The 26,216-nt window shown below is 51.5% G+C and overlaps 1 protein-coding gene across 6 annotated transcripts in view; it reads right to left on the minus strand.

The window, feature by feature from the left end:
* Positions 1 to 434: 434 nt before the first annotated feature.
* The window catches only part of PUF60 (poly(U) binding splicing factor 60), a 30,985-nt gene continuing 5,203 nt past the window's right edge, over positions 435 to 26,216 (minus strand). Inside the window, exons 2-13 of one of the 6 annotated variants that reach the window (XM_051611405.1) lie at positions 23,281 to 23,389; positions 17,644 to 17,739; positions 16,662 to 16,740; positions 15,858 to 15,947; positions 14,696 to 14,746; positions 10,586 to 10,747; positions 10,049 to 10,141; positions 8,890 to 9,103; positions 8,011 to 8,201; positions 3,636 to 3,771; positions 2,399 to 2,634; positions 435 to 865 (exon numbers count right to left, since the gene is read on the minus strand). In XM_051611405.1, coding sequence (XP_051467365.1) covers positions 566 to 865; positions 2,399 to 2,634; positions 3,636 to 3,771; positions 8,011 to 8,201; positions 8,890 to 9,103; positions 10,049 to 10,141; positions 10,586 to 10,747; positions 14,696 to 14,746; positions 15,858 to 15,947; positions 16,662 to 16,740; positions 17,644 to 17,714 — 1,623 coding nt within the window. In that variant the 5' untranslated portion in view covers positions 17,715 to 17,739; positions 23,281 to 23,389 and the 3' untranslated portion in view covers positions 435 to 565. Of the gene's footprint in view, positions 866 to 2,398; positions 2,635 to 3,635; positions 3,772 to 8,010; positions 8,202 to 8,889; positions 9,104 to 10,048; positions 10,142 to 10,585; positions 10,748 to 14,695; positions 14,747 to 15,857; positions 15,948 to 16,270; positions 16,638 to 16,661; positions 16,741 to 17,643; positions 17,740 to 23,280; positions 23,390 to 26,216 lie in introns of those variants that run through there. The other 5 variants (XM_051611407.1, XM_051611408.1, XM_051611406.1 and 2 more) reach the window with 5 other exon arrangements.

Below are 26,216 nucleotides of genomic sequence, written 5' to 3' on the forward strand. Positions count from 1 at the left end.
CCAAAGGACAGTGTCAGAAAACAAAGATGGTGGGAACACTCCAACAAGGCCCATCTGGCTCAGTCCTGGGCTCTGCCTCTTGGTTGGGCTCCTGTGTCCAGGCTCAACACGCAGGTCCTGAGCTGGGAAACCCCCCCAGCACCCCTCGAGCTGCCCTGGTTGGTGCAGCACTCCAGGGGCTGCTGGGACACTCCACGAAGATCCTCCATCCTCCACTCCAACCATTTGTGGCCCAGCTCTGAGGGGAGCTGCCATTCCAGCCCCTCAGAGGTGCAGTGGGACCTTGACCCGAGTGTTTCTGAAGTGCCCAGAGGGTCAAGCAGGGGGAGCAGCAGCAGCAGCCCCTCCTCAGGCCCTGCCCTGCTCTCCTGGGCAGGTGAGGCCAGCCCAGCTGAGGGCTCAGCCCCTGCAACACACACACGGATCACACCAGCTTTCTTTGCGCTTTTATCCAAACTACAAGGACATCACAGAGACCTGTGCCCACCCTGGAGCCTTCTTTACACATGGCTAAAAAAAGACCAGGCAGGCAGAGGGGAGAGGGGACAAGTCCTTCCAGTGGAGTTCATGCTGACAGGTCACTGTTATCAAACCTCTCCTGGTCATACACCTCTGCCACCACCTTCCTGCCTGCGAACCAGCGCCCATTCAGGGCCTGGATGGCTTTGTGAGTCTCTGAGGCCATGGAGAACTCCACAAAGATCTTGACAATGATCTCAGCATCCTCCTCCTCTCCCTGCTTCTCCTGGTAGATGATGACCCTGTTGACAGCCCCAAATTTGCCACATTCTTCTGTCACTTCTCCCTCCAAGTCGTCATCAATGTCCTTTGGGTCCACCATGTTGCGAAGCACCATCACAGTGGACTGCAGGGAGAAGGGAAAGGCAGTTAACACCCCTGAGAGACACTGACATCAGATGTGCACCTGAGCACCACCAGACACTCCAGGGCTCTGCTGCTACAAGCATATTCATCCCATCCCAGACTGGTTGGGTTGGAAGGACCTCAAAGCCCACCCAGTGCCACCCCTGCATGGGCAGGGACACCTCCCAGCAGCCCAGGCTGCTCCAAGCCCCATCCAACCTGCCCTTCAACACTGCCAGGGATGGGGCAGCCACAGCTTCCCTGGGCAACCTGGGCCAGGCTCTCCCCACCCTCACAGCCCAGAATTTCTCCCTCCCATCTCAGCTCCAGCTCCCTCTGCCAGCTGGAAACCCTTCCCCCTGCTCCCAGCCCTCCCTGCCCTTGTCCCAAGCCCCTCCCCAGCTTTCCTGGAGCCCCTTCAGGCACTGGAAGGTGCTCTCAGGTCTCCTTGGAGCCTTCTCTTCTCCAGGCTGTCCAAATGACTTGTGAATGTCTCTAAGGAGGGAGACTCCACCACCCCTCTGGGCAGCCTCTGTGCATCACACCCAGCTCCTCCTCCCAGCTCTGGCCCTGCTGAGCACCACGGGCCCTGGAGGCTCAGGATCATCTTTACACTTGTTCCAGGTTCTCACTCCCCTCTCTGGTAACTGTCCCCGAGGGCTACTGGGGGAACAGCAGAAGCAGAAGGGTGCCTGGGGATGAGGATGCTGAGCAGCTTCCAGAATGATGCAGTTTAAGACTCTTGTTTGACACTGCTGAGCTTTTCTCAAGCAACTCTGCCACACTCTTTGGGAAAGGTACTTGTGGCAGAGGAAAAGTGGCTGCCAGGCCAGCAGCTCAAAGATGTATTTTGAACTCTGTGCCCTTGGAGAGGAGAGGACACTCACTAGCTAACTCCTCTGTGTCACCCTGATGAAGTGCATGTCAGCATCATCCCTGTTCAGCAAAGAGATGATTCAGTGTCCATCGAGTGCCAAGGCCCAGGAGATCCCAGCCATGCCCAGGAGCAGACCTCTGGCCATGTCCACACAAGAGCCTGATGAGATCATCAATACCCTTCCAAGACCCTCCTTAACTGTGAATCTATTGTTCTCTTTCATGTTCTGACTGTTCCCAGCAGTCATTCTTGTCCTCTTTCTCATATCATAAACACCTCAGAGTTTCACCCTGCAGTGAAAAGGCTGTGGGGAAAAGGTGGACTCCACAGCTGGGAAGAGATTTGCCCTGATCAGGAGCCAGTCTCAATTCTTGGATTATAAGCCCAAAGGCCATTATGGTTTGCTTTAATGATGCCAAGCAAACACAGCTCACCCAGAGACACCTCTTGGTCAAGCCTCCCCTGGCCTAGTGATGGCCTGAACCCTCAGAGAAGCTCCAAGATGATCCTGAAGGCAGGAGAACATCCCAGGCAGCACACAGCAGGCAGCTGCTGTGGTCCCACCAGAGTTTGGGGGTAGCCCTGGGGTGTGCTGCAGGAAGCCCACCCCACACACACCCAGCCCAGCAGGCCCTGGGGCAGCCCCCCCAGGCTCACCTCCTGCTTCCTCAGCAGCTTCTGCATCACCATGTGCCGGGCACTGCTCCCAGAGATGCTCATGTGCTCCTGCTCACTCAGCATCTCCGGCCGCTCCGACTCCTGGAAAACCTCCTCCTCCTCCTTCTCCTTCTTGACCTCCACCAGGCCCAGCGCTGGGGGACTGGCCAGGATGGGATTCACAACTCCCACTTGTGGAATAGTGACAGGAATGGGAGGCCGGGCAGGGGTCACACCTGTAAGAGGACAGACTCTGTAGCAGAAAGAGAAGGGATGTTCTGCAGCACCTGGGCTCAGACCAGCCAGGCAGGAGGAGGTCACAGAATCCAGGTGGGTTCACTTGCTCTGCACCAGCAATGACCAGGGAGACTGAAGCAGCAACTTGGTCACCATAATGGAACCCCAGACTGGTTTGGGTTGGAAGGGACCTTAAAGCCCATCCACTCACACCCTGCATGGGCAGGGACACCTCCCAGCAGCCCAGGCTGATCCAAGCCCCATCCAACCTGCCCTTCAACACTGCCAAGGATGGGGCAGCCACAGCTTCCCTGGGCAACCTGGGCCAGGCTCTCCCCACCCTCACAGCCCAGAATTTCTCCCTCCCATCTCAGCTCCAGCTCCCTCTGCCAGCTGGAAACCCTTCCCCCTGCTCCCATCCCTCCCTGCCCTTGTCCCAAGCCCCTCCCCAGCTTTCCTGGAGCCCCTTCAGGCACTGGAAGGTGCTCTCAGGTCTCCCTGGAGCCTTCTCTTCTCCAGGCTGAACACCCCAGCTCTCCCAGCCTGGCTCCAGAGCAGAGCTGCTCCAGCCCTCCCAGCATCTCCGGGGCCTCCTCTGGCCTCTCCAACAGCTCCGTGTCCTTCCTGTGCTGGGGACCCCAGCCTGGCCCCAGCCCTGCAGGGGGGGCTCAGCAGAGCAGGGGGAGCAGTCAGGACACCAATGCTCAGTCCAGCCATCACACACTTGCCCAGGAAGGAGAGGAAGGGCAGGATCTTGCACAGAGCAACAATTACCCAGATTCTCACTCCCCGTGCCCTGCCCAGCCTGTTGCGAAGTTCATCTCCCTGTCCTCTCAATTTTACTCCAAAGTAAATTCCTGCTGTGCTGCAGGAATAAAAACATGAAAAGCTCTTGATGAAGCAGAGGAGGCAGGGTTTCAGCATCAAGTTCTCTTCAGCTATGTCCCCAGCTACAGAGAGCAGTGCCCTGCAGGGGTCCCCAGAGAAGCAGGAAATGTACCTGTGATGACTCCTGGTGCTTGTGCTGCCATCACAGCCTGTGGCAACGCCCCCAGGGGCTGGGCCAGGGTCAGTGCTGGGGACACCAGCCCAGGGGTTGCCAGAGTACCAAGGACTGCAGCTCCTGCCACTGCTTCCTGCAAGAGAGAAGGAAAAAAGAACAGAACCCCCCCCCAGGTGTTAATGCTGCACCACCAGTTCACAGTGTGGGTGTGCTCAGCTGAGGCTCAGCTCTGTCACACCTAAAAATACCAGATCTATGGATTCTGGGGATGGCAGCTCTCCAGGGCTACTGCTCAAGGGAATGCCAGCCAGCCCACCAGAGAGACACAGAAGCTAGGAGACACCAAGCTTGGGAAGAAACACGTTCTCTGGCAACCCAAATTTCACCCACCCTCTCTCCAGCTGCTGGGTCAGTTACTGCAGGAAAGACACCAGGGGATTCAGTGCATGGTCTGAAAGATGCAGGCAATCCCAGAGCCACAGGAATCTCTACCTCCTTCCACCTTCTACACAAATAAAGCTTTTCACAGCTGCTAAGGAATGTGATCCACTTAGAAGGAGAGATGGGGGCTTGCATCCCACCCCTCTGGTGGCAGCACCAGGGCTCTGGGGCCCTGCCACAAACCACTGGGGGGACTCTTAGAGCTCCAGTTGTTCCTAAGTCATCTGGCAGAAGGTTAATTCCTGGCTGATGCAGGGAACACTGGAGTCAAAACCACCACTGCAAGGACAAGGGACAGGGCAAGGAGGAGCACAACACCTCTGTGTTCAAAAGCTGCACAATTTTAGATCAGTTGAAACCAAAAATCATCGAATCCCAGACTGGTTTGGGTGGGAAAGGACCTCAAAGCCCACCCAGTGCCACCCTGCATGGGCAGGGACACCTCCCAGCAGCCCAGGCTGCTCCAAGCCCCATCCAACCTGCCCTTCAACACTGCCAGGGATGGGGCAGCCACAGCTTCCCTGGGCAACCTGGGCCAGGCTCTCCCCACCCTCACAGCCCAGAATTTCTCCCTCACATCTCAGCTCCAGCTCCCTCTGCCAGCTGGAAACCCTTCCCCCTGCTCCCATCCCTCCCTGCCCTTGTCCCAAGCCCCTCCCCAGCTTTCCTGGAGCCCCTTCAGGCACTGGAAGCTGCTCTCAGGTCTCCCTGGAGCCTTCTCTTCTCCAAGCTCAACACCCCAGCTCTCCCAGCCTGTGTTCAATCTAATCTCTCTTGTCTTCACCACCCAGCTCTGAAATTGGCCTCCACCATCTCAGCAACTGCAAACAACTCTCGCCTCAGTAAACGTCCCAGTGAGACAATCCCATCACCAACTTTTGACCCTGTTTTCAGTGGTAAGGCCCTACTGAACTTCACCACTTTTGATGACCAGAAACTGTCTCCAAACCTCCAGCCTTGAGAAGTGAACACCTGATCACCACTCCCTTCGTCCCTGCTGCCTGCACCTCCTCTCCCCTCCCACTGCCTACTTTTCCCCACACAGTCTGAACTTCAGCTAAAACCTGATGCCCCTTCCAGCATTTTTCTCAATTACACCAAACCAAGCTTCTCCAGCTCCCTCCTGCACAGCAGGTTTTCCAGTTTTCCCAGTAATTGCAGCACTTCCCTACAATCCAAATAAACATCCTGACTCCAGATGACCAGAATGCAAACAACACTTGCAATGAACACCTTGTTAAATGATAAAACATTTCCATAAACCTCCTGAAAATAACCTAAAACACACCCCAGGATCCCAGTTTTGCTGTTGCTGCTTTCCAGACTAAGATGGGCTGGGTGAGGGTGTCCAGGAGAGAGGGAAGGTTCAGATTGGATAGTAGGAGCAATTTCTTTACTGAAAGGGTTGTCAGGCCCTGGCCCAGGCTGCCCAGGGAGGTGGTAGAGTCCCCATCCCTGGAGGGGTTCAGAAAACCTGTGGACATGGCCCTTCAGGACATGTTTTAGGGGCCATGGGGGTTTGGGTTGATGGTTGGACTTGAAATTCGAGGTCTTTTCCCAGATGTAATGATTCTGTGACTCAGTTACCCAGATCCTTCTCCTCCTTGTTTCCATGGGGCTCCTATAAGCCTAACACCATGGAGCTAAAAATTCTCAGGTCTTGTTCCTTCAGTGCAGCCTCTTGTACTTCATGAAAAGCTGCTCACATTTCTTACAACCTGTGCTGTTCCCTTTCTCCTCTACACTCACAACGCCTCTGGTGTCTGTGCTGCCAACTAATCCCACCAGGTCTCTTCTCCTGCAGCATAGAACACCAGGATTTTGGTTGGAGTTGAAGCAGGATCCATCTGTAAGTAATTCAGGAGCAGAGGGAAGAGTCCAGGATTCCAGCCCAGCTCATTCCATCCCTTTCTCTCCCTTCCTCACATATCTCAGAATTCCTTGTGACTGTCTCAGCCTTGTCCAACAGCTCCTCATGGGATCTCCTCCAGCTCCTTTTAATTGCTTGTCCTAATGAAGTACAACACTGCTCTTATCCAAGAAGGGTGGGTTCATCTAGCAGGGGGTATTGCCCTGAAACACCCCAACATTTTGCTTCTCTCGTTCTTTTGAAAATTTTGTCTTTCCACCACAGCGTGAGGACAAACCCTGCAGCTCCCACTTTTCCACACTGCCTTAAATGCAAGTGTCACCTTTGCAGTTCTCTTCAGCCCTGAGATGACAGATTATTACAAAAAAAGCCCCAAACTATGAAACCTGCATCTGCACATGACAAACTCTGAGCTCTGCACTATCCAAGATGCAGGGACCCCACGTGCATCATTAGCCTGATGCTGCTAAAGGGGAGAATGAAGCAGCCAGTGCTGGAATAAAACCTGCCACATTTTTGACGACACTGCTCTTTAGCTGCCCAACTTTTTACTGACATGGCTAAAACTTTTCCCAAGATGTTTAATTCCTGAACTTCTTTTCCCAGACTGACTTTTTTTACTGTCACTGTCAAGACATTAACTAGCTTTGCTACTCAATCCCTCCTCATAGTTTCATCTCAGGGCAGAAAAACCTCCTTCCCTGGCTGCCATTCCAGACTGAAGATGCAGCTCCAGCTGCAGATCCAAGTTTCTGCCTCTCTCTTCAGTCCCTCCTGTCCATGATTTCTTTAGTTCTGCGGAGCTTATCAATGAGCTTGTGTTTAAAAAAGCTGTGAAGTTAAAGCCCTTGCAGACCATGACACCCATGTTCTTTCTTAAAATAAACGGTTCCATACAAAAATATGCTAGGAATATAAATAAGAGAGAACTCCTTCAGTAGCTGATCTTACTCTTATCCCTACAACCATCCACATGGAAAATCAGAGGTTACCTACACCTGCCCCATGGCTGAGTGAAGGCACCAAGACTGCTGACATCTCTGAGGGCCTTCAGAGAAACCCAGACTGGTTTGGGTTGGGAGGGACCTCAAAGCCCACCCAGTGCCACCCCTGCATGGGCAGGGACACCTCCCAGCAGCACAGGCTGCTTCAAGCCCCATCCAACCTGCCCTTCAACACTGCCAGGGATGGGGCAGCCACAGCTTCCCTGGGCAACCTGGGCCAGGCTCTCCCCACCCTCACAGCCCAGAATTTCTCCCTCCCATCTCAGCTCCAGCTCCCTCTGCCAGCTGGAAACCCTTCCCCCTGCTCCCAGCCCTCCCTGGCCTTGTCCCAAGCCCCTCCCCAGCTTTCCTGGAGCCCCTTCAGGCACGGGAAGGTGCTCTCAGGTCTCCCTGGAGCCTTCTCTTCTCCAGGCTGAACACCCCAGCTCTCCCAGCCTGGCTCCAGAGCAGAGCTGCTCCAGCCCTCCCAGCATCTCCAGGGCCTCCTCTGGCCTCTCCAACAGCTCCGTGTCCTTCCTGTGCTGGGGACCCCAGCCTGGCCCCAGCCCTGCAGGGGGGTCTCAGCAGAGGGGACAATCCCCTCCTAGCCCTGCTGGTCACACTGCTGGGGACAGGTCAGGATATCTATCTTCCATTTCCCCCCCTACTGCACAGGCAGTTTTCAACTACAGCTGCTCCTCAGATGACTATTCCTGCCCTCATTAGTCTGCCCCTTTCACCTGCTCTCATTAATTCTTTCAGCCCCCCATGATCATTTCCCCAGGCTTTGCTTTGCCTGTCCAGACAAGGAATCCCCTCTCATCTCCTCCCACCATTTAAAAAAATTCTTTTCTGACCTCTGTGCCAGGCTCCATCCCAAGCTGCTGGTGTGTCAGAACCTCCCAGGGTCAGGGCAAGCTCGTGCAGGTGAAGTCCTGGGGATGGAACATGTTCCAGGCCAAGGACTTTCACTGAAAGCAGTGAGCAGGGCTGGGTGGACAGTCTGAAGGCTCCTTGCTAGCAGGTCACAACCACACTCCCCCCCCCCCCCAGCTGTGTGGTACATCCCACACCTCACCTGAGCTGTGATCTTGGCTGTGGCAGCAGCAGCAGCCACTGCAGCAGCTGGGGGGAGCCCTCCTGGCGTGGCTGGGGTCAGGAGGGGCATTGGGGGTGTCACAGCCTTCCCCACCCGCAGGTACTGACCCCCCAGGTCAAAGAGGTTCATGGAGGAAACAGCATCCTGGGAAGACTGTGCCTTCTCATACTCTGCAGTGAAAAAGGGGAATGGTTACACATAATTGAATGAGTTGGGTTGGAGGGACCTTAAAGCCCACCCAGTGCCACCCCTGCATGGGCAGGGACACCTCCCAGCAGCCCAAGCTGCTCCAAGCCCCATCCAACCTGCCCTTCAACACTGCCAGGGATGGGGCAGCCACAGCTTCCCTGGGCAACCTGGGCCAGGCTCTCCCCACCCTCACAGCCCAGAATTTCTCCCTCACATCTCAGCTCCAGCTCTCTCTGCCAGCTGGAAACCCTTCCCCCTGCTCCCATCCCTCCCTGCCCTTTTTCAAGGTCCCTCCCCACCTTTCCTGCAGCCTCTTCAGAGACTTTTCACTCCCAAACTCAGCCACTTTCATCACTCAATTGTGATCTGTATTTGTAAAACACTCCAGTGCTGGAAGCTCTGGAGAGGACACCCTCAAGCTCAGCTCACTCATCCCACCCCTCTGACCACACAAGCACTGCTGAGGACCATCAGCAGAGCAAGGTCTCTCAACCCACATATCAGTGAGGAAGACCACATGGGTATGCATCATATTTCTGAGTTCAGGCACAGATCTGCTCCAAATTTCTATCCCACTGCTTAACGTAATTCTTCCACCAGGTCACAAAACCAGAGGGGGATGCTCCCCAGGGCTTTCCCTTCCCCCAAGACACCAGGCAGCCACTTTACCAATGAAGCCATAGCCTTTGTGTTTCCCTGTGGTGGGATCCCTGGCCAGTGTGCAGGATTTGATCTTCCCAAAGGCCTCGAAGACGCTCTTGATGTCATCATCTGACAGGTCCTGGTGCACAGAGGCCACATAGATGCGGTTGAAGGCCCGGGCCTCTTCTGCCAGCTGGTCTATGATGGGCTGGGCCTGCCCGATGTTGCTGGGCCTGCCCACCTGCAGGGAGCACAGGAGAGACCATCAGCAGCCTGGGGAGCTCCAGCCTGACCCTCCCCCAGAGCTGCAGCAGAGCAGCACTCAGCCTTCCTAGATCAGGTAACCTCTCCAGGCCATAAGGAGCAAAGGCAACAGCTGACTGAGCTCTGGGGCACAACCTGCACCAGGAGGGACCCCCGAGGCACAGAGAGCCTGGGCAGACTCTGCTCTGTCCCCTCCCAACATTATTTCCCCTGTCAATGTTCCCTGACCTGCCAGAGACCAACCTGCAGGAATTGCAAACAGTCCTGAGAGCTAAACACAGTACTTCCCTGTCCTTCTTTTGGAGGTTCCTAAAAACCCCTCAGAAACCAGACACTGCAGATATGCAGAGTCTATCAGACAGAAATTCAAAAACCTGGCAGAAAACCCCAGTTTCCCCCCCCCTGCCCCACCCAGTTTCAAACCCATAAGTTTCACCTTTGCAATATCACTCTTTCTGCCAGAAAAGACACCTGGCTACACTCCTTTATTCCCTCTGCTGGTGCCAAATGCCTCCTTTTCATATGGCATGAGATGACCTCTACTTGAAGCCCCTCATGCTGCTGACAGGCACAACAGAAGCCTGACACACCCTATCTACCATCCACAGGGGAACAGTATAAGAAGGCAGCATTAAAATATCAAGCATCTCTTTGTTTTGTTCTCAAGAGACTTCCATCCAATGTGTGGGCTGAAAAACCTGAGCCAGCAGAATGAGTTTCTAGGTTTTATTAAGCATGCTGAGGGTTTCTCCTCAGAGAGAAGGGGACCCAGAACCTCTGATTCTAAACAGGTTGGACATCAATGTCCATCAGAGAACAGTCCTGAGGTTATTCTCCACATGACAGTGCTGGGGAAACATTTCTGGGCATAAAACTCACAGTAATGAGAACTGAGAATTTTCAGAGCATGCCTGCTACTCACCTTTATATTTCTTCCCCCCAGCATGACAGAATTCATCTGCTCCAAGGCCAGCTGAGCAGCTTCAGGTACCTCATATTCCACAAAAGCAAAACCCTAAGACAGAAGCATACAGGTTGAATAACACCAGCTGCCTCCTTGCCTCAAATCCAGTGCCAAGCTAAAGGCAGCCAACACTTCCCACCTACCAGATCCCAACTATTGCAGCCTGAAATGTTGTTTCCTTAAAGCTTGTTATTAAAGCAGAAAATTCCATGTAGGAGCCATGATACGTGGGCTACCTGCTTGCAGAGCCTCTCCCACTTAGAGGCCTGATGGCAAAAGGCCACTGCACGCTGGACTGCTGCTTGGCAGCTTCCATGCCCCCCCCAGCACCTCCATGCACAGCTGGCTCCCACTGCAGAAGCCTGCAGAGCTCAGAGGAGCAGGCAGCTCCCAAAGAGCAGCCTGGTCTCTACCAGGACAAAGGCTCCTCCTTCTCCTGGACGCCTCCAGGAAGGCCTAGAAAGAGCAAAAGGCACTGGAGGGCTGTTGACCCACCTTGTGTTTCATGGTAACAGAGTCCCAGGACATATCAATGCTTTTGATGGGTCCGAAGGGGGCAAAGGCCTGGCGGATGGTGTCCTCTCCCAGCTCGTAGTAGATGGAGCCCACATAGACTCGGCACATGATGGCCAGGGCGCGCTGCCGCTGAGCTGCCATCTGTAGCGGAAAGAAGGACTGCCTGGTTAGACCAGGGGGTGGCCGTGGATCTCAGGACCTCTTTTCCCTTCCTCCTTCCCTCCCCGGAGCAGATAGCTCCTCACTGGGCTGCAGCACAGCCTGGCACACGTGGCAATAAAGAAGTCTTTTCCTGCTCGATGCACAGACTGCTGGAGCGGACAAGCAGTACGGCTCGCTCCCGGGGCAGTCACACCTTGGAAGGGCTCTGCCACCTCAGGAGCCTGAACTCCACTGGTAAGGTCCAGCCCTCCCCAGCCTGATCACATCTCCAGCAACACTTGCAGGAGGAGGAAATAACTTCATTCTAGGGCAGCTTCCCCCTCCAGGCAGCAAAGGTCTCCATCCTAGGCACTATCCACAATCCCTCCCGCTCCCTCCCACAAGGGACAGCCAGAGACCCAATGTGGGCACCACCTGGCCAACTCCCTCCCCCCCACCCCATCCTCCCAGGCAGCAAAGGATCTGGAATTGGGAACCTCCTCCCCACTCCCTCAGGCATCACACACCACCTCCCCCCGCCCCGGCAGTAGGAGATCCAGTACTAGGCACCACTTCCACCGCACAGATCAAAAGCAAAGCAAAACAAAAACATAAAGAAATTAAATGGTCAAATGAAGGTTCTTAGCTGAGTGTGTGGTGCTAGTACTTATCACTGCCTGTGGTTACTGGCTCAGATAGTGGTGCAGCCCCCTGTGACTCCGCCCTTATCAGTTTCGGTGCAGAGAAGGTCTCTGTGCTATTGTCTCCTAAGTATGCCTGAAAACCTGTTTGCAAGACAAATCCAGACATTTCTTACATCAGGTATCCAAAAAAAAAAATAGCAGTATATCCTTCAATTGTTTTTTTGTCACCCTTCTTGCAATTCTGGAATGGCTACTGCTAAGGATGGTTGCTCTAGGAAGACTCTGTCTGTGAAAACTCCCAGGCTGGGCCAGCACATCCTGGCAGCACCTCTGGGCACCAGAGCACAACTGGGGTGTCAGTTGAGGCAGGTCCCTGTGATCAGCAGGACTGAGTCAGGGAGCATTGGAGACAGGGCTCCACTCCTGTTCTGGCTGGAGCAGAGGGAATGATGTCAAGCAGGAAGGGAAGAGCTTGCTGCAGGGCAGCTGGTGCCTCTCCCACTCCAGCTCCAGAGCTGGGCAGTGGAGCAGGGAGCTCTGCACAACCACCTGGTCCCCCTCTCCTTCAGCCAAGGCCTTTCCCAGAGGCCACTTTCCCAAGGAGCACCGTGAGCTCGGACGTGTCCAGGGATGCTGCAGCTCAAGTTCTACACACTGAAGGGACAGCATTTTATTTCCCTGTGCTTGTCACAGAAGTGTGGACACAAACTGTACCTGGTGACATCCTGCTCCCCCACAGCACCCGCATGCGAGTGACACTGCCCAAGGGAGGACACAGCCTGTCAAGGTTCAACTCCTATTATTCCATCCAGCAGGGATACTAGAAACAGGAATTGTTCTCACCCCATCCTGCTGCTCCTGAAGTGACATTAAGCTTGCCTCTTGACTGGGTTTAAGTATTTCACACAGTTACAAACAAGCTGCTTTTCAATTTACTCTGCCATGCTGTGACTAGGAGGACTATGGCATGGGCACATGCAGGACAGCTGACGTGTTGTCTCCCAGGTTCTCCAACACGTTCCCAGCTTTGGTGCAGGAAAGCCAGTGACCAGGAGGCCCTCAGTCTGTGCAGTGTGTCCATTTATGGGTTCAGAGCCATCACCATCCTACCCCCAAGTGTCTCAGCTGCAGTGCCTCACCCAGGATGCCACAGAAGGTGACAAAAACCTAGTGCTTTACTAGGAGTGCTTCTGGACCAGACCCTGCAGCCTGGCACCAGGCAGAGGGAGCTGCCACCTCCTGAAGGGTCTTTACACACCAAGAGGACACTCCATTTCAGTGAGCAATGCAACAGATGAAAAGAAAATGGCATTTGTCCTCTTCCATGGCAGCAAGGAGGAAATCCACATCTTACCCTCCTGCAGAGATCCTAACAAAAGAGGTGGGTGGAGCTGGGAGGACTCTGCTGCCCCAGCAACATCTCAGCAGTGTGGGGACTAAGGGCACCTGGGGGTCACTAACAGGGCTCTGAGGCAGCAGCCTGAGGGGAAGGTTGCAGTGGGCACCTGTGGGCTGAGCACATGAAGTGTCAGACACTCACCACTAGAAACATCACTGTTCTCACCAGCTACACTAGGTGGGTTTTACTGGGGACTGACTCTTTCTCCACCTATAAAATGGGAGTCTGAAGTATCTGCTCCTTCATAAAGGCAGCAGCCAACAGTTGTATCTACTTAATGTTCCCTTCAGTGCTTATGAAGGTTGTTTTAAGGACAAGCCAACACAGCATCTTGGAGTGTTCCCTTGAGCCAAGGAGGTGATGCAAAAACATCAGTTTTAAGACAGCAGGTCAGGAAATAGGGCTCATCTTGCTGAGCTGACATGGAAATTTTGAGCTGTGATACTTGGGGGATTAAGTGGACAGGAAGCTCTAATCTCAGGCACTGAGAAAGGGCAACAGGAAGCTCAGGCTGCACTTCCTTTGTGTAGGAATCCATCAGCCTTGTCAATGGGAAAAGGTGTTGGACAGAGGATCTGCCTGCACTTGCTACATTTCTGATGGGATCTGGGATACAGCACTTGCTGAGGACAGGGTATCCCAACTGCACAGAGCTGTGCCACAGCACAGTGGCTCAGAGCAGACTCTGCCTGGAGGCTCTGTCCCCCCAGCAGCAGCCCCTGGCTCCCCAGAGTGGGAGGAACATCCTAGGAGAAGGACTCTGCCCTTGAGAAATTAATTAATGAGAGATTAAACATTTCCTGTTACATTATCAGAACACACTTTCATCTGTTGCCCAACTGCAAATAATTAGCCAAAAAAATTCAAGCATAAAGGATGGAGTTATGCTATCATCTACACTGATAAAGGTTCTTTGGGTGTGAGGGCTCAGGAACCAGCTGTGCCCAACTCCAATGGAAGTGTGTGCTTCTGTTCCATTCCAAAGTTACAGACCCCCTTAAAATTCCTTTTGGCTCCCCTGCTGACACCCTGCCTGCTGTGGCAGTGTTAAAGGAGGGAAAATAGGTCATTTTAGCTCTCGTGCACCTTTTGGTTTAGAGTATGAGGCTCCAGCTGCATTTTACTCCAAGCAGAAATACTCTGTTCCAGCAAGATGGAAAAATCTTTACAAATGAATTTACAAATGAACCTTTGGATGCAGAGTGGAGCTTACAGGACACTTTCTGCAGTGGCCATTGTCCAACACATCTAGGGGAATGGAGGGGATGGCTAATCCCAGGTCATTAAGCTCTTTGTGGCATCTAATTAGAAACTCCAGCACTAAAGGACTGCACAGGTTCTCTGAATAGTCCTGCACTTCTGTGACTTCCATCCTGGTTTTTTTTCTTTACTGGAAACATGCCATATTCACCTAGTCTGGAAACATGCACAGGTAAGAGCAGTCTTACATCTGGGCTACGTCATGTTCTGCAAACCTAGAGTGCCCCAGTGCTCCCAGCACCTCAGCTGCCAGCTCTTCAGTGCTGGGAGTATGCTCCATAACAAGTTGCCCATGTGTGAGTTACCTTGGCAGTTAGTTTTGGGTCAGGACCTCAGAACTGTAGCATCCCTAGAAATGCAGCTCCCACAATTTCACAGGTGTGTTCAGAACTGTCCGAAATCTAAAGCTTTCTTTGCCAACTGACTCCAGGACCCCGACTGCCAGTGTCACAGCAGACTGCACCCAGCCTAGGGTCTTCCTCTGGGGAGTTTACACTTTGCCTCTGCTTGTTGTGCTTGTCCATAACAGGTGGGGATGTGGGAGGGTTGTGCTGGGTTGAGTTAAGAGCATTGTATCACCACTAGGTACTTCCCCACTCTAGGCCCTGACTAAGTGCCCCAGAAGAAGTGAACATGTCTATTGACCGATTGTAAAGGTGAGAGAGGATCTCCAAAGCCCATTGTCACTGCTGCCATCTGAAAGACAGTAAAGACAGAGTTCAGTCTGTTGGAGCTGAGCATACTACGGCTGTTTGTACAAACTCAAGCAGAGCGGCGGCACAGGGAACTGCCAGAGGGGCCTCTCCTTCCTGCCCCTCCTGCCTGGTCCCAAGGACTGTCCAGCGCTGGGACCCCGCAGATTCCAGTCCCACCAGGCCAGGGTGGAAGTTGTGCTGCTGCCACTGCCTCAGGAAGCAGGGTCTTCTCCCAGGGGGGGACTCAAGGCAATAGTAACCTCTGCAACCACTGTCGTTGATTCTCCCCCAGCATTTAAAAAAGAGCCCCTCAGCTAGGTCAGGCACTCAGAAACAGGCACAGCCCTGATGGCCACAGCTGCCCCAGGCAGCCAGCACATCCACAGGGATTGGCATCAAAAACAACCAGCATCCCAAAGGCATTGTTCTGGGCTTCCCAAATTTGAGCTGAAGGCAGTGAGATGTGTTCCAGACACCTCTGGAGTGAGGGAGATTTAAATGCCAGTGAATCATGGAATGATTTGGGTTGGAAGGGACTTTACAGATCATCTAGATCCAACCCCCTGATGGGCAGGAACACCTCCCACCAAACCAGGGTGCTGAAGGGCTCTCCCAGAACACAGGCATTCCAGCTTTAGCAGGAACAGCCCACAGAGCTTCTCTGGAATTGAGGAAGCACCTGGGGGAAGGGGAGGGAAATGGAGCAGCAGGGCAGTAACACAGCAGAGAGGTGCCCTCCCTTTAAGAGCTGGTGGGAAGACACTGCTCCCAGTCATCCTGGACCACCACCAGAATGGAAGGGGAACATGAAACCCACATCAAATTATTTGGCTCTGGCATTTCAAGAAGCATTTGCCTGGCCAAAAGGAGAGAACTCTTCAAAATTTACTCTTTTGAGTGAGTTGAATTTGGGGACAATTTGTGCAAGTAAGTAAAGGGGGTTTCTTTAGGGGGCTGAAGACAGTTTACTTTTCACTTCACTGTGGCAGCACAACCACATGTGCCTGGCTCCAGGCAGGCCTCAGGGCTGTGCTCTGGTTCTAAGTGCAAAAAGAACTCCACCTTGTTGGGGAGAGTAAGAGACAGAAGGAGCACCTCAGAGGGCCTCTCACCTGAAGGTTGGTGAGCTGCTGTTGCTGGTGGGCGATGGTTTGCTTCACCAGCACACTCTTGATGCTCTGCTCCATCGCATACTTCTTTGCCTGGAAAGAAACACAGGCTGTAGTCACAGGACACCACCACAGAGCAGGGAACGGGGTGTGGCTTTACACCCCAGCTCCCCAGAGCCACACACTTGGCTGCCAGTGGAACTCCTCAGCACTCCAGCCCTGAGCACTAAGGCACTCTGTCCATCAGCCCAGCAGCTCCCTAGCACCTTGATCTGCATCTCAGAGTCCTGAGCCCTGGAACAGCAGGATCTGCCTCCAGGGGAGGCCTGGGTGGGCTCGGTGTCAGGGAAGCAGCATGCACTACACACTGGGCATCTCCCCTCTTCCGCCCCTCAGAGCCCACCAGAGCACCTTACCTGCTGGGACGAGGGCAGGACAGAGCCTCCTTCAAGTCCTTTCCACTCAGAGAACATCTGGACAAAGAGGTTCTACAAACGGGAAGGGGGCTCCAAATCCCCACGTTCAGTCTCTTAACCAGGCACTCCTTGTCTAATCACATCTGGCCTACCCTGGTCTAGAGAACCCTCTGCTTTTCCTCACTAAACTGCTCCAGCTCTCCTTCTCTGGCTCCTAGCCTGCAGACACAGACTGACTGGTCTTTTTCTTTCAGTCTTCTACAAATCTGACAAAGCGTTTTGCACCCAGTGGTGTTGACACGGAGGCTCTTTGCCAAGAGAAACCTGACACCCACAGCTGCGCCTATTCCCAGGGGATGGTACCAGCACATTCAGCCAAACCCTCAGGCACCTGCTTTCCATGGCTGTTTGGGAGGTGCCAGGGAACGACAGGCTCTAAACCGTGGATTTGAGACGTGTGCTTCGGAAACCTGGAAACGGACAAGGGGATTTACAGCTGTCAGCTCCGGAGAAGCCAGAGGAAAGAGGCCGTTCCACACTGAGCCACACACACACACGCTGCGACGCGGGAACACTCACACGCAGCCTGCCTGGAGCAAGGCTGCAGCTGCCTCCCCAGAGCACACCTAGCCCACAGCTCCCACCTTCCCTGCAGTGGGTTCCTTCCCCTCTTTTCCCAACTCTGCTCTCCTCTCAGGAAGCCAGGCACTTCTTGCTCCCATTGGGAACGGAAAGCCAGAAGTGACCCCCCCACTCCACCAGCTGTGTGAGACAGGACCAAGAACCAGAGCTGGACTGGAATGTCACCTAGAGCAACAGGTTGGCTCCAAGGGGTTGGAAACCCTTGCTGCGTGCTGCTGGGTCTCCTGACAACAAGATGGGAAGGAGCATAAGGGAACAATTGAGATATTTTGTGATGTGCTCTTGCGTAGATGGAACAAAAGACCAGCTGGAGCATGAGAGACCTTTTCCTCGTGGAGTACAGACTGCCCTTGACGTTGGGGCAGCCCCATATTATCTTGCAATTACAATGTGACCTTAAGATGGTATTTACTTATGATTGTAGGTTTGCTTTTTATTTAAAAACACTCTCCCCACCCCAACAGCAAATTCCACATCATGCTCCCCGAAAAGCATCTATATACTCTAAACCTAAACAAATAATTCTTGGGCACAAACTGGAAGGTGTGAATGCACAGGCAGCACAGCCATGACCCCAGATGTGTTCACGATGAATGAGCTCCCTTTTATAACATCAGAATCAGATGTTCATTTAAAAAAAAAAAAAAAAATCAAACAAAACAATCAACAACCCTCCCCCCAAACAAATAACCAAGAGGGCCAAGAAGCAAATTCACATGAGGTTTACTCACTTTCTGGAGAGCTTCCTGCTGTTCTGGTGTGAGGGGAGGAAGCCCCAGCTTAGCTGCTGTGCTTTGTCCATTTTCCATCTTAATGGACTCTGTACCCTGAAAAAAAACAGAAAATATTAATGGAAAACCTGTTTTCACCAAAGCGACTGATTCTTCACTCCCAGAAACCCAAAGCACTCGATGTCAGAATGTCAGAGTTGGCTAAAAGGTCTTCACAAACTCATTAGCAGCTCATGAAAACCTGTCAACACTCCAGCCACTCCCTCTGGGAGAGCTCTCCCATCAGCTGAACACATGGATGAACACACTGGATTCCCCAACCACCAGGTTTTCAGTCACAAGAAAATGAAGGGATCCTCAGTCTTCACTCATCACCTGATGATCTTTAAGGTCCCTTCCAACCGTGACCGGTCTATGATTCTATGAACAGACCCACTGCGATGGCAAAACAAAACAAGCTCTCCTGCCCCAGGAGCAGAGCTGACACTTTGAAATGATACAATCTAACATCAAAGCAACTGGCACTTCAGCAGAGGGACCAGAGAGTATTCTCAGGGATTTGGTTCCCATTCATTCCCAATACTCACTTGCTCAAGGCATCTGTGGTACTGGCTAACAAAGGCTAACAAACAGCTAAGCTGTCTCCTGTGGGCACAAAGGTTTCTGAAAGACCGATCTCCTCCTCCAGGAAAAAATAATCTCACAGGTACACCAAGACCTTACAAATATAATACGAAAACAGGGAACAGCAAAAAGTTTGGTTTGGGTTGGAGGGACCTCAAAGCCCATCCAGTGCCACCCCTGCATGGGCAGGGACACCTCCCAGCAGCCCAGGCTGCTCCAAGCCCCATCCAACCTGCCCTTCAACACTGCCAGGGATGGGGCAGCCACAGCTTCCCTGGGCAACCTGGGCCAGGCTCTCCCCACCCTCACAGCCCAGAATTTCTCCCTCCCATCTCAGCTCCAGCTCCCTCTGCCAGCTGGAAACCCTTCCCCCTGCTCCCATCCCTCCCTGCCCTTGTCCCAAGTCCCTCCCCAGCTTTCCTGCAGCTCCTTTTCATTGCCTTCTCTTTATCATACCACAGGCCAAGGGGAACACACACGGATGAAGAGACCAACTGCAGGGACAAAGAGAGAACTCTCAACAAGACACAGCAGAAGTGCACATGCCCCTGGTGACAGCAGACCCAGGTGGAAGCACACAGGCATTGCCCCCATCCTCCATGTCTGGCTGCTCAGGAGAACCCCAGCCCAGCTCCTGCTGCAGCAACACCCAGTACAAGTCATCCAGTTCCTCTAGAATCCCAGCCTCCCTGACAGCCCAGTTTTTCACTCCTGGTGCTTTCATATTTCTTTCCATATATTGATCTGTAGAATGTTCTGTTTGTGACAGGGAGGAAAAGTGCAAAACAGTTAAGATGCTTCCATGACATGAAACTATAGATTCCACCTAAATATAAATGAAGCTGAAGCACATTCACATGGTATTCCCAATTTAGGGCAACAATTTAGAGTTTTAAAGTCACTATGGAAGCAATTGCCAAGTTCAAGGGGTAGACAGCAGCTGAGAGAGGAGAAAAGCAGCAGCTTCTCACATATCCTCAGAAGGCGTCGTGGCACCAGCACAGGCCAAGGTGACAACCCCCAAGTCCTCTCCCCCAGGAGAGGAGTGGGGCACAGAGCACAGGAGCCCCAAACCTAAAGGCTCTGCTTCATCTTCAGGAATCCCATGAGGCTCCAGTGCAAAGGCCCTTTACCATCAGGACCCCCAAGCACCTTCCCTGGAGGCTGTAGCCCCAGGGTGGACCTGCTGGCCCATGTGCTCTCCTTGCCTGGGCACAGGACTAAGACATGACAGAGCTCCTCAGCTGACACCCAAGCTGACCCAGAGGGCCATGGCACCCCCTTCCCTCCAGGCAGGGCTGCCACCAACCCTTCCCCCCAACTAACCAGGGGGGATTGATGCTAAAAGCTGCTCAGTCAGCTCATTAACCACATTTATATTTCCCTCACTGGGTACAAAGCACAGGCACGTTCCTTTTAAGCAGATAAACCCCAATTAGTGCATGCAGGAAAACAAGGCTCCTTCATAACCTGTCACAATGCACACACAATCAGATTATTTTCCAAGCCGTACACACAGCACTTTAGATATTCTATTAAGTGCAACCTTTGCCATCACATCGCTCAGCCACTCGTTACCTCAAGATCCTCTGGCAATTAATTCAACCTGAGGGATGGTGACTTGGAATAGAAACTTCTCCTGAGGCAAATTGTGTTCATTTTCCCAACAGAACCTTGCCCTTTCCTCCAGAGCAGGACTGCTCTGATTGACCCACACACTGCACAGGGGGGAAACTCTATTTTCCTACCAAAACAATGCAACAGAGGGAGAAGTGGGAGTGTGATCACAGCACGATGGAGTCATCCTCTTCACCACCTCATCACCTTCTTGACCTGAAGCAGCAGGGTCTGGACCTGCCTTTGTTGTTCACCTTAAGTTCTGCCTCTATCAAAAGCAAACCTCATCTCTTAATGTTTTCTGTCAACCAGTTCAAACATCAAGATGGAAAACGCCCTGATCTGTTCAGCAGCACACACGGGTGAAGCTGAACAGACGTTTCTGCCAACACTCCTGCTCTCAGGGTAAAAGTGATCACAGGAAGCCCCTAAGTTAACAGCAGAAAACCAGGGGGTTTAAGCACTTCCTGTACCTGATGCAGTTCATCCCATATCAGCCCACTCGTCTCAGTCTCCTGGTGACTGCTCCTCCCACCAGGCTACAAGGCCTCCTTGGTCCTCAGTCACACCTTAGAGGCTGAGGAGCAGGAGCTCACCTACCTTGGAAGCAGAGAGAGCTGCAGGAGTTCACTAATGGTCAGAAACGTGTCCTAGATTGTTCTTACACTTTTACAGCAACAGCTGAGAAGTCTGCGTTTGTGCATTGTCTCAATTCCCCCAAAGGGCTTTGTGAGCACTTTCTGGGATCAATGAACACGGAGCAGATGCAAAACAAACCCTCTTGACATAAGAACACACTCTGCAACATGCTAGAGTTGCAGCTACTCCACTGGTCCCTCTGAGGGAAGTTCACAGCTACACTGAGCAACACACAGGGACCCAAGGGGAATAAAGTGCAACAAAAGGAAGCTGACATAGGAGTAAGAACAAAGACAGCTGGAGCCACTTAATGGCTGCAAACTGGGACGCCCAAGTGCACCTCACTGATCACAGGTTACTGCTGCACTGTCCACATGCAAACTGAGCAGAGGAGTCAGCAAAGAGGTGTAGGTAATGGTGACCTCTTTGGCACAGGAAGGATGCATCATCTCCAAGATTCATTTTGATTGTGGAACATTCAAAAAATAATTGTAAAAAAAATTATTAACAAAAAATAAATTCATTTGCCCCCTCCCTGGAGGTGTTCAAGGCCAGGTTGGATGAGACTTGTGCAGCCTGGTCTGGTGGAAGGTGTCCCTGCCCATGGCAGGGGGGCTGGAACCTGATGATCTTTAAGATCCCTTCCAACCTCAACCGTTCTATGACTCTATGATTCTTGTTCTTAGCCAACTGTCTGAAATGTTTTTCACCCAGCTGTCCTGCCTCCCCTTCCCATTTGTTTATGTATCTGCTATTGTACCATCAACTCCACAGACTTCCTTAGCTTTCTGCTGACAATTTTCAAAGCCCACTGTGGCATAATTGCTGGAGGTGACTTAGAAATTAAATGCATATTCCCATTTTAACCACTGAAGCAGGGTGGAATGCAGTGAGGTTGTCCCACAGGCATTCCCTAGGCAACCCCAGATGATGGAAACACCAGGGGAACTTGGGGGTGCTGACTCCAAGAGAAACTGCAGGGAGGGTGGAGCGGAGCCACCATGGCCATGCTGTGATAACACCAGGATCTACAGGTACACAATATACTTCATAGAATTGATAAGATGCACATTTGATGCCCTGAGCCAACTTTTGATGAGATGCTGTACTCCGAGTGAACTCTGCTCATTATCATGTCATTATAATACCAAAACACACCTCTGCCCCACAAGCTATCTGCCTCCCAAGGTGCGACTACCCCTCACTGAGTCTGTGCACTGAATTTTCTCTAGTCTGTACCTTTAAACCCAAAGTGAGAGAGTTTTGCACCAACCATGATAAAGGTCTGTATGACCAGAGCCACTCCAGCTCCACCTGTAAAGTAAAACATTATAAAATAGCCTGGGAGGGGACGGATGTCAGGGAAGATCCCATTGCAGGGATGACACCATTCCCCAGACTTTGGGACCAGTCAAGGGGCTGAGTCTCTTCCCCCCACAGGGTCACCTCTGGCTAAGATTCCAACACTGGGTTGTCCTGAGTGCATCCTGGGAAACTCAGGAATCTCCATAGAGTTGTTTTGGTTCCACATGTGTGTAACCCAGCTGCAAGGATCAATCTGCACGTGCTTTGCAGTCAGTGAATTTACCACTCGCTATCCAGAAGAACTGGTGCATCTGTTACTTCAACAAATGACACTGTTCATCTGCCTGGCCAGGAGAGTTCTTGGACATGACCAAACTCCCGAGTGTGGCCATCAGAGTTCCCGGGACAGACAGGGCAGTGTTGGTACCTCCAGAATCCTGAAAGTCCAACAGAGGTCTTGGGTCTGACCAGACCATTAACGCCCAACTGGGAATCACTCAGTCCCAGCCCAGCAGCCCCAACCCCTCTCACATGTGAAGCTGGAACACACAGGGGTTTATTTTCTGCCAAATTACCTTAATCCTTAAGGCAGCACCCTCACCTCTTCCTATTGCTGTTTTCATTTTGTCTCAGCTTTTTAAGATCAAATTACTGCAATTCAGGAGTTATGAGACTCAGGAGAAGAAAACCATACTGGAAGGAATATCAAATGCAACCATCCACAGTAAAAAAAGTGACTCCATTGAATATAATTTGTTGTGATTCATTACAAATAAAGATTATTATGTATCTACATCTAAAGTAATTTAGACATTTGAACTCATTAATCATATAATCATAGAATGGTTTGGGTTGGAAGGGATCTTAAAGATCAAATTAAGTAGTACAGCTTCCAAAAACTGGTAGATAACATCCAATCTTCAGCATGGAGAGTAAAATCAAAAGCGAGGGTGATGAAGTGATCTGGAAGTGACCAAGAGTATCCAAGAAGGCAGATCCTGGCACTGCTGGTTCCAAGCTCTTTGCCACCACACATCCCTCTGGACAGAAGCCTCTGCTGAACACTGCTACAGCTGGAACCATCTTGCACCCTTTAACACAAGAGCTTCTTCAAGAAGACCACCAGCTTCTGCTACTCTGCCTATATGAAGAGCTCCAGACTATGTGAAAGAAACCCAATCTTGAGCTATCACCACTCACAGAACAGAGAGATTACTGCTCCTCTCTTTCCTGACCCAAGGGTAACACCACTGCCAAGAAAAGGCTCAGCGTAATTAACTGAGTCTGCTGAAAAGCAGTCAGGGCTTCACACCAAGCTTGGCCACCTTGAGAACTGCTTGATTTAAACACCTTGTAACCTTGGGAGAGAACAAGAAAAATGGGAGAGAAGGTGACAAGAGAAGCAGGAGAACAGGAGCTTCTTTTAAAGAGAAATAAACGGAAAGTGGATACCTGTTGCTATGAGCATTGCTTCTGAGCGCTGCTGGGCCCTTTAGGGTGGTTTGAACTCCAAGAGTTCAGGAACACTCGTTGGAAATTTATTACATGGCTGAGAATTGCTCTGAAGTATAAACACACACAAGAGAAAGAAAAACACAGAATCTTGTTTATTTCAGGAACCATAACAAGCAAACAACACCAAGATTAAGTAAAGCAGAGGTGGGAAAAGGACTGATGAAGTACCTGGCCAGTACCCTCAGTTTAATCCTTGTTCTACCACCTGCATCCCTGCTTGTGAACCGGGATTCATCCCAATATTTTCATGCTACAACACTCCATGTTATTTCCACCATCCTACCAGATCTGTCCCCCAGACAATGGGCAGGGATGAAAACCTTTCAAAACGTGTCATTTTTCCAGCATCTCATGACAGAACTCCTGACATGGCTGTGTATTTGACCAGTAACATCTACTAACATGAACAAATTTCACTGGTGGCATCCAGCACCGTAAGGTACTTCTTTCAGAGACCGAATTTTATGAAACCCAACACCTGAACATATGAGATGTCTGAAACAGAGGCACATAAGTGATCTATGCCTCCATGAAACAATTCCTTGGGATGCACTTCCACAGCATTTGACAGAGCTCCCCTCTGCTGGATCAGCAGTGAGAAATGTGCCAGGGGAGGTTGAGGTTGGATCTGGGGAACAATTCCTTCCTGGCAAGGGTTGTCAGGGCCTGGCCCAGGCTGCCCAGGGCAGGGGGGGAGTCCCCATCCCTGGAGGGGTTTCCAAGCCCTGGAGATGGTGCTGAGGGACATGGGGCAGGGGTGGCCTTGGCAGGGCTGGGGGAATGGGTGGATTGGAGGATCTTAAAGCTCTTTTCCAAGCAAACGGATTCTGTGATTCTATGAAATACAAGCCTTCCAGGTGTCACCTCTACACGCAGCATGCTCTGCTTTATCACCCGCCACAGAACCCAGACATCACATGCACCTTGATTTTCAACTCTCAAAGGAAGGAAATTGCTGTTCCTAATGAGCTGTAGTACAGTCCAGTCACACAGTCTTCTCTCTTGATTACAAACTGAAAAGAGGGACACCAGGAAACATATTTGTCCCTCTTTCCCCCACCATCTCCTCACTGAGAAATCCTTCAGCCAACACCTCTCCATGTAAAGCAGCTGCAGACACCACCCCAAGTGCAGCAGGAGAGGTCTCTGTAACTCCAGTGTCCATGCTGGGTTCCTCTAAACCACCAGGTCTCTCCACCCCCTGCTCTCATCTCAGTAGCAGACAGTTCCCTCGCTCTTACTTGACTGTCCAGCTCCAAAATCATGTTTGCCAATGTGAAACATGACTGAGATTCCCAACATGCTGATGACACAGGAAAAATAACTTTCCTGCCAAGAAAAGGCTTATGATAAGCAAGAACCTCCTCAGGCAGCCTGACTTGGGCTGCTCCTGGCTCCCAGGGAAAGCTGGAGCACTGCCAGCACCTGCAGACACTTCACTGCTTCCCTCCCAAAATGAGTCCTCAGCTCTGTGTAAAAATTAACAGTGATTTCACCTCAGCCTGATTAGAACACAGACACACTCAGCAGACAGATCTCCCTGAAGGAGTGAAGGGAATCCTGTGGTGACATCAGTGTCCCAGAGCTGCACAAACAGCCTCCTGACCTCAATTCTGGGTGAGAAAACTCGTCACTGAAGTGACCAACAGAGAACACACGTTCCTCCTGCAGGAGATGACAAACCACCTAAGCTGTGATTTCAGGAAACGCAGTCAAGTCATCAGACATGGGTGTGTTAAGTGATGGCCAAAAGGGCTAATAATAATATTCCTGAGTGCACAGAAATAACACAGGAGTGTTTTTTTTTCCTTGGAAAAGGAACTGATGAGACAAACAGAGACATCCTGTGTCCAGCCCTGGTGTATGTATGCTTTTTAAAGGATGCCAAGAGTCTGGAAAGAGTGTAAGAAAAACACTGAATTGATGCAAAGAAGTTCACAAGACCAAGAAATCTGTTCTCACATCCCTGCTTATTGTAGGGGGGTTGGACTAGATGACCTTTGGAGGTGCCTTCCAACCCAAGACATTCTGTAATTCTATGAAATCAGGTAGATATCAAAAGAAGAAGCACTGCATATGGTTCTGCAGCACCACCGAGGCCACCACACAACAAAGGAGGGTTTATGGTGGAGGTTTATCGAGGCCCAGGGACATACTCAGCTGTGACAACAGCACTGATACCAATAGCAGTGGTACCAAATGCCTCAGACCCTTTAATTAGTTTTTAAAAATACAAGTTTCTTCAGCAAGACATTAATGATTCAATCAGTTGTAAGAGAAGATTACATTTCTACCACTAAAAGGTACCAATCAAGTTACTGAGAAATTTCACTGGATCTACATTAATTATTAAACTCCACATTAATTATTAAACTCCTCTTTTATAAATAAGAGTTTCATATTGTTGCCCACTCTGTCACCACAAGCAGCCAACAGAAACAGACCACCGCATGTGCAGACAGATCTTGCTCCTGGCAGCAGCACAGGAACTACATGAGCTATTTCAAACGTGCCAAAGAGACCGTTTCTCAAGAGCTCCTTCCGGTGAACAGAAGAGCAGAAACAGGAGAGACTCCAGGCAACTGCACTGGGCCTCACGCTCCACAGGGAGCTTCATTACATGTTTCAGGCAAAGAAAATGAATCCCAACAGTACAATATTGGAATTTGAGACCTGAAACGGAGATTCAGCTGAAATGGAGATACGACTGCCTCCTGTACCACATGACTTTACAGTCAAAACTAGCAACAGTTAAACTCTTAGTTACAAGTATTTGAGGAGGACCTATGGCTGCCAACATCTCTGCTGGCAACTCCCTTCCTGCTGAAGGATGAAACTGGTGATCGTCACAAAACCATCCAGATTCACATGTG

The sequence above is a fragment of the Apus apus genome, chromosome 2, assembly GCF_020740795.1.
Source record: "Apus apus isolate bApuApu2 chromosome 2, bApuApu2.pri.cur, whole genome shotgun sequence".
NCBI classification, from domain to species: Eukaryota; Metazoa; Chordata; class Aves; order Apodiformes; family Apodidae; genus Apus; species Apus apus.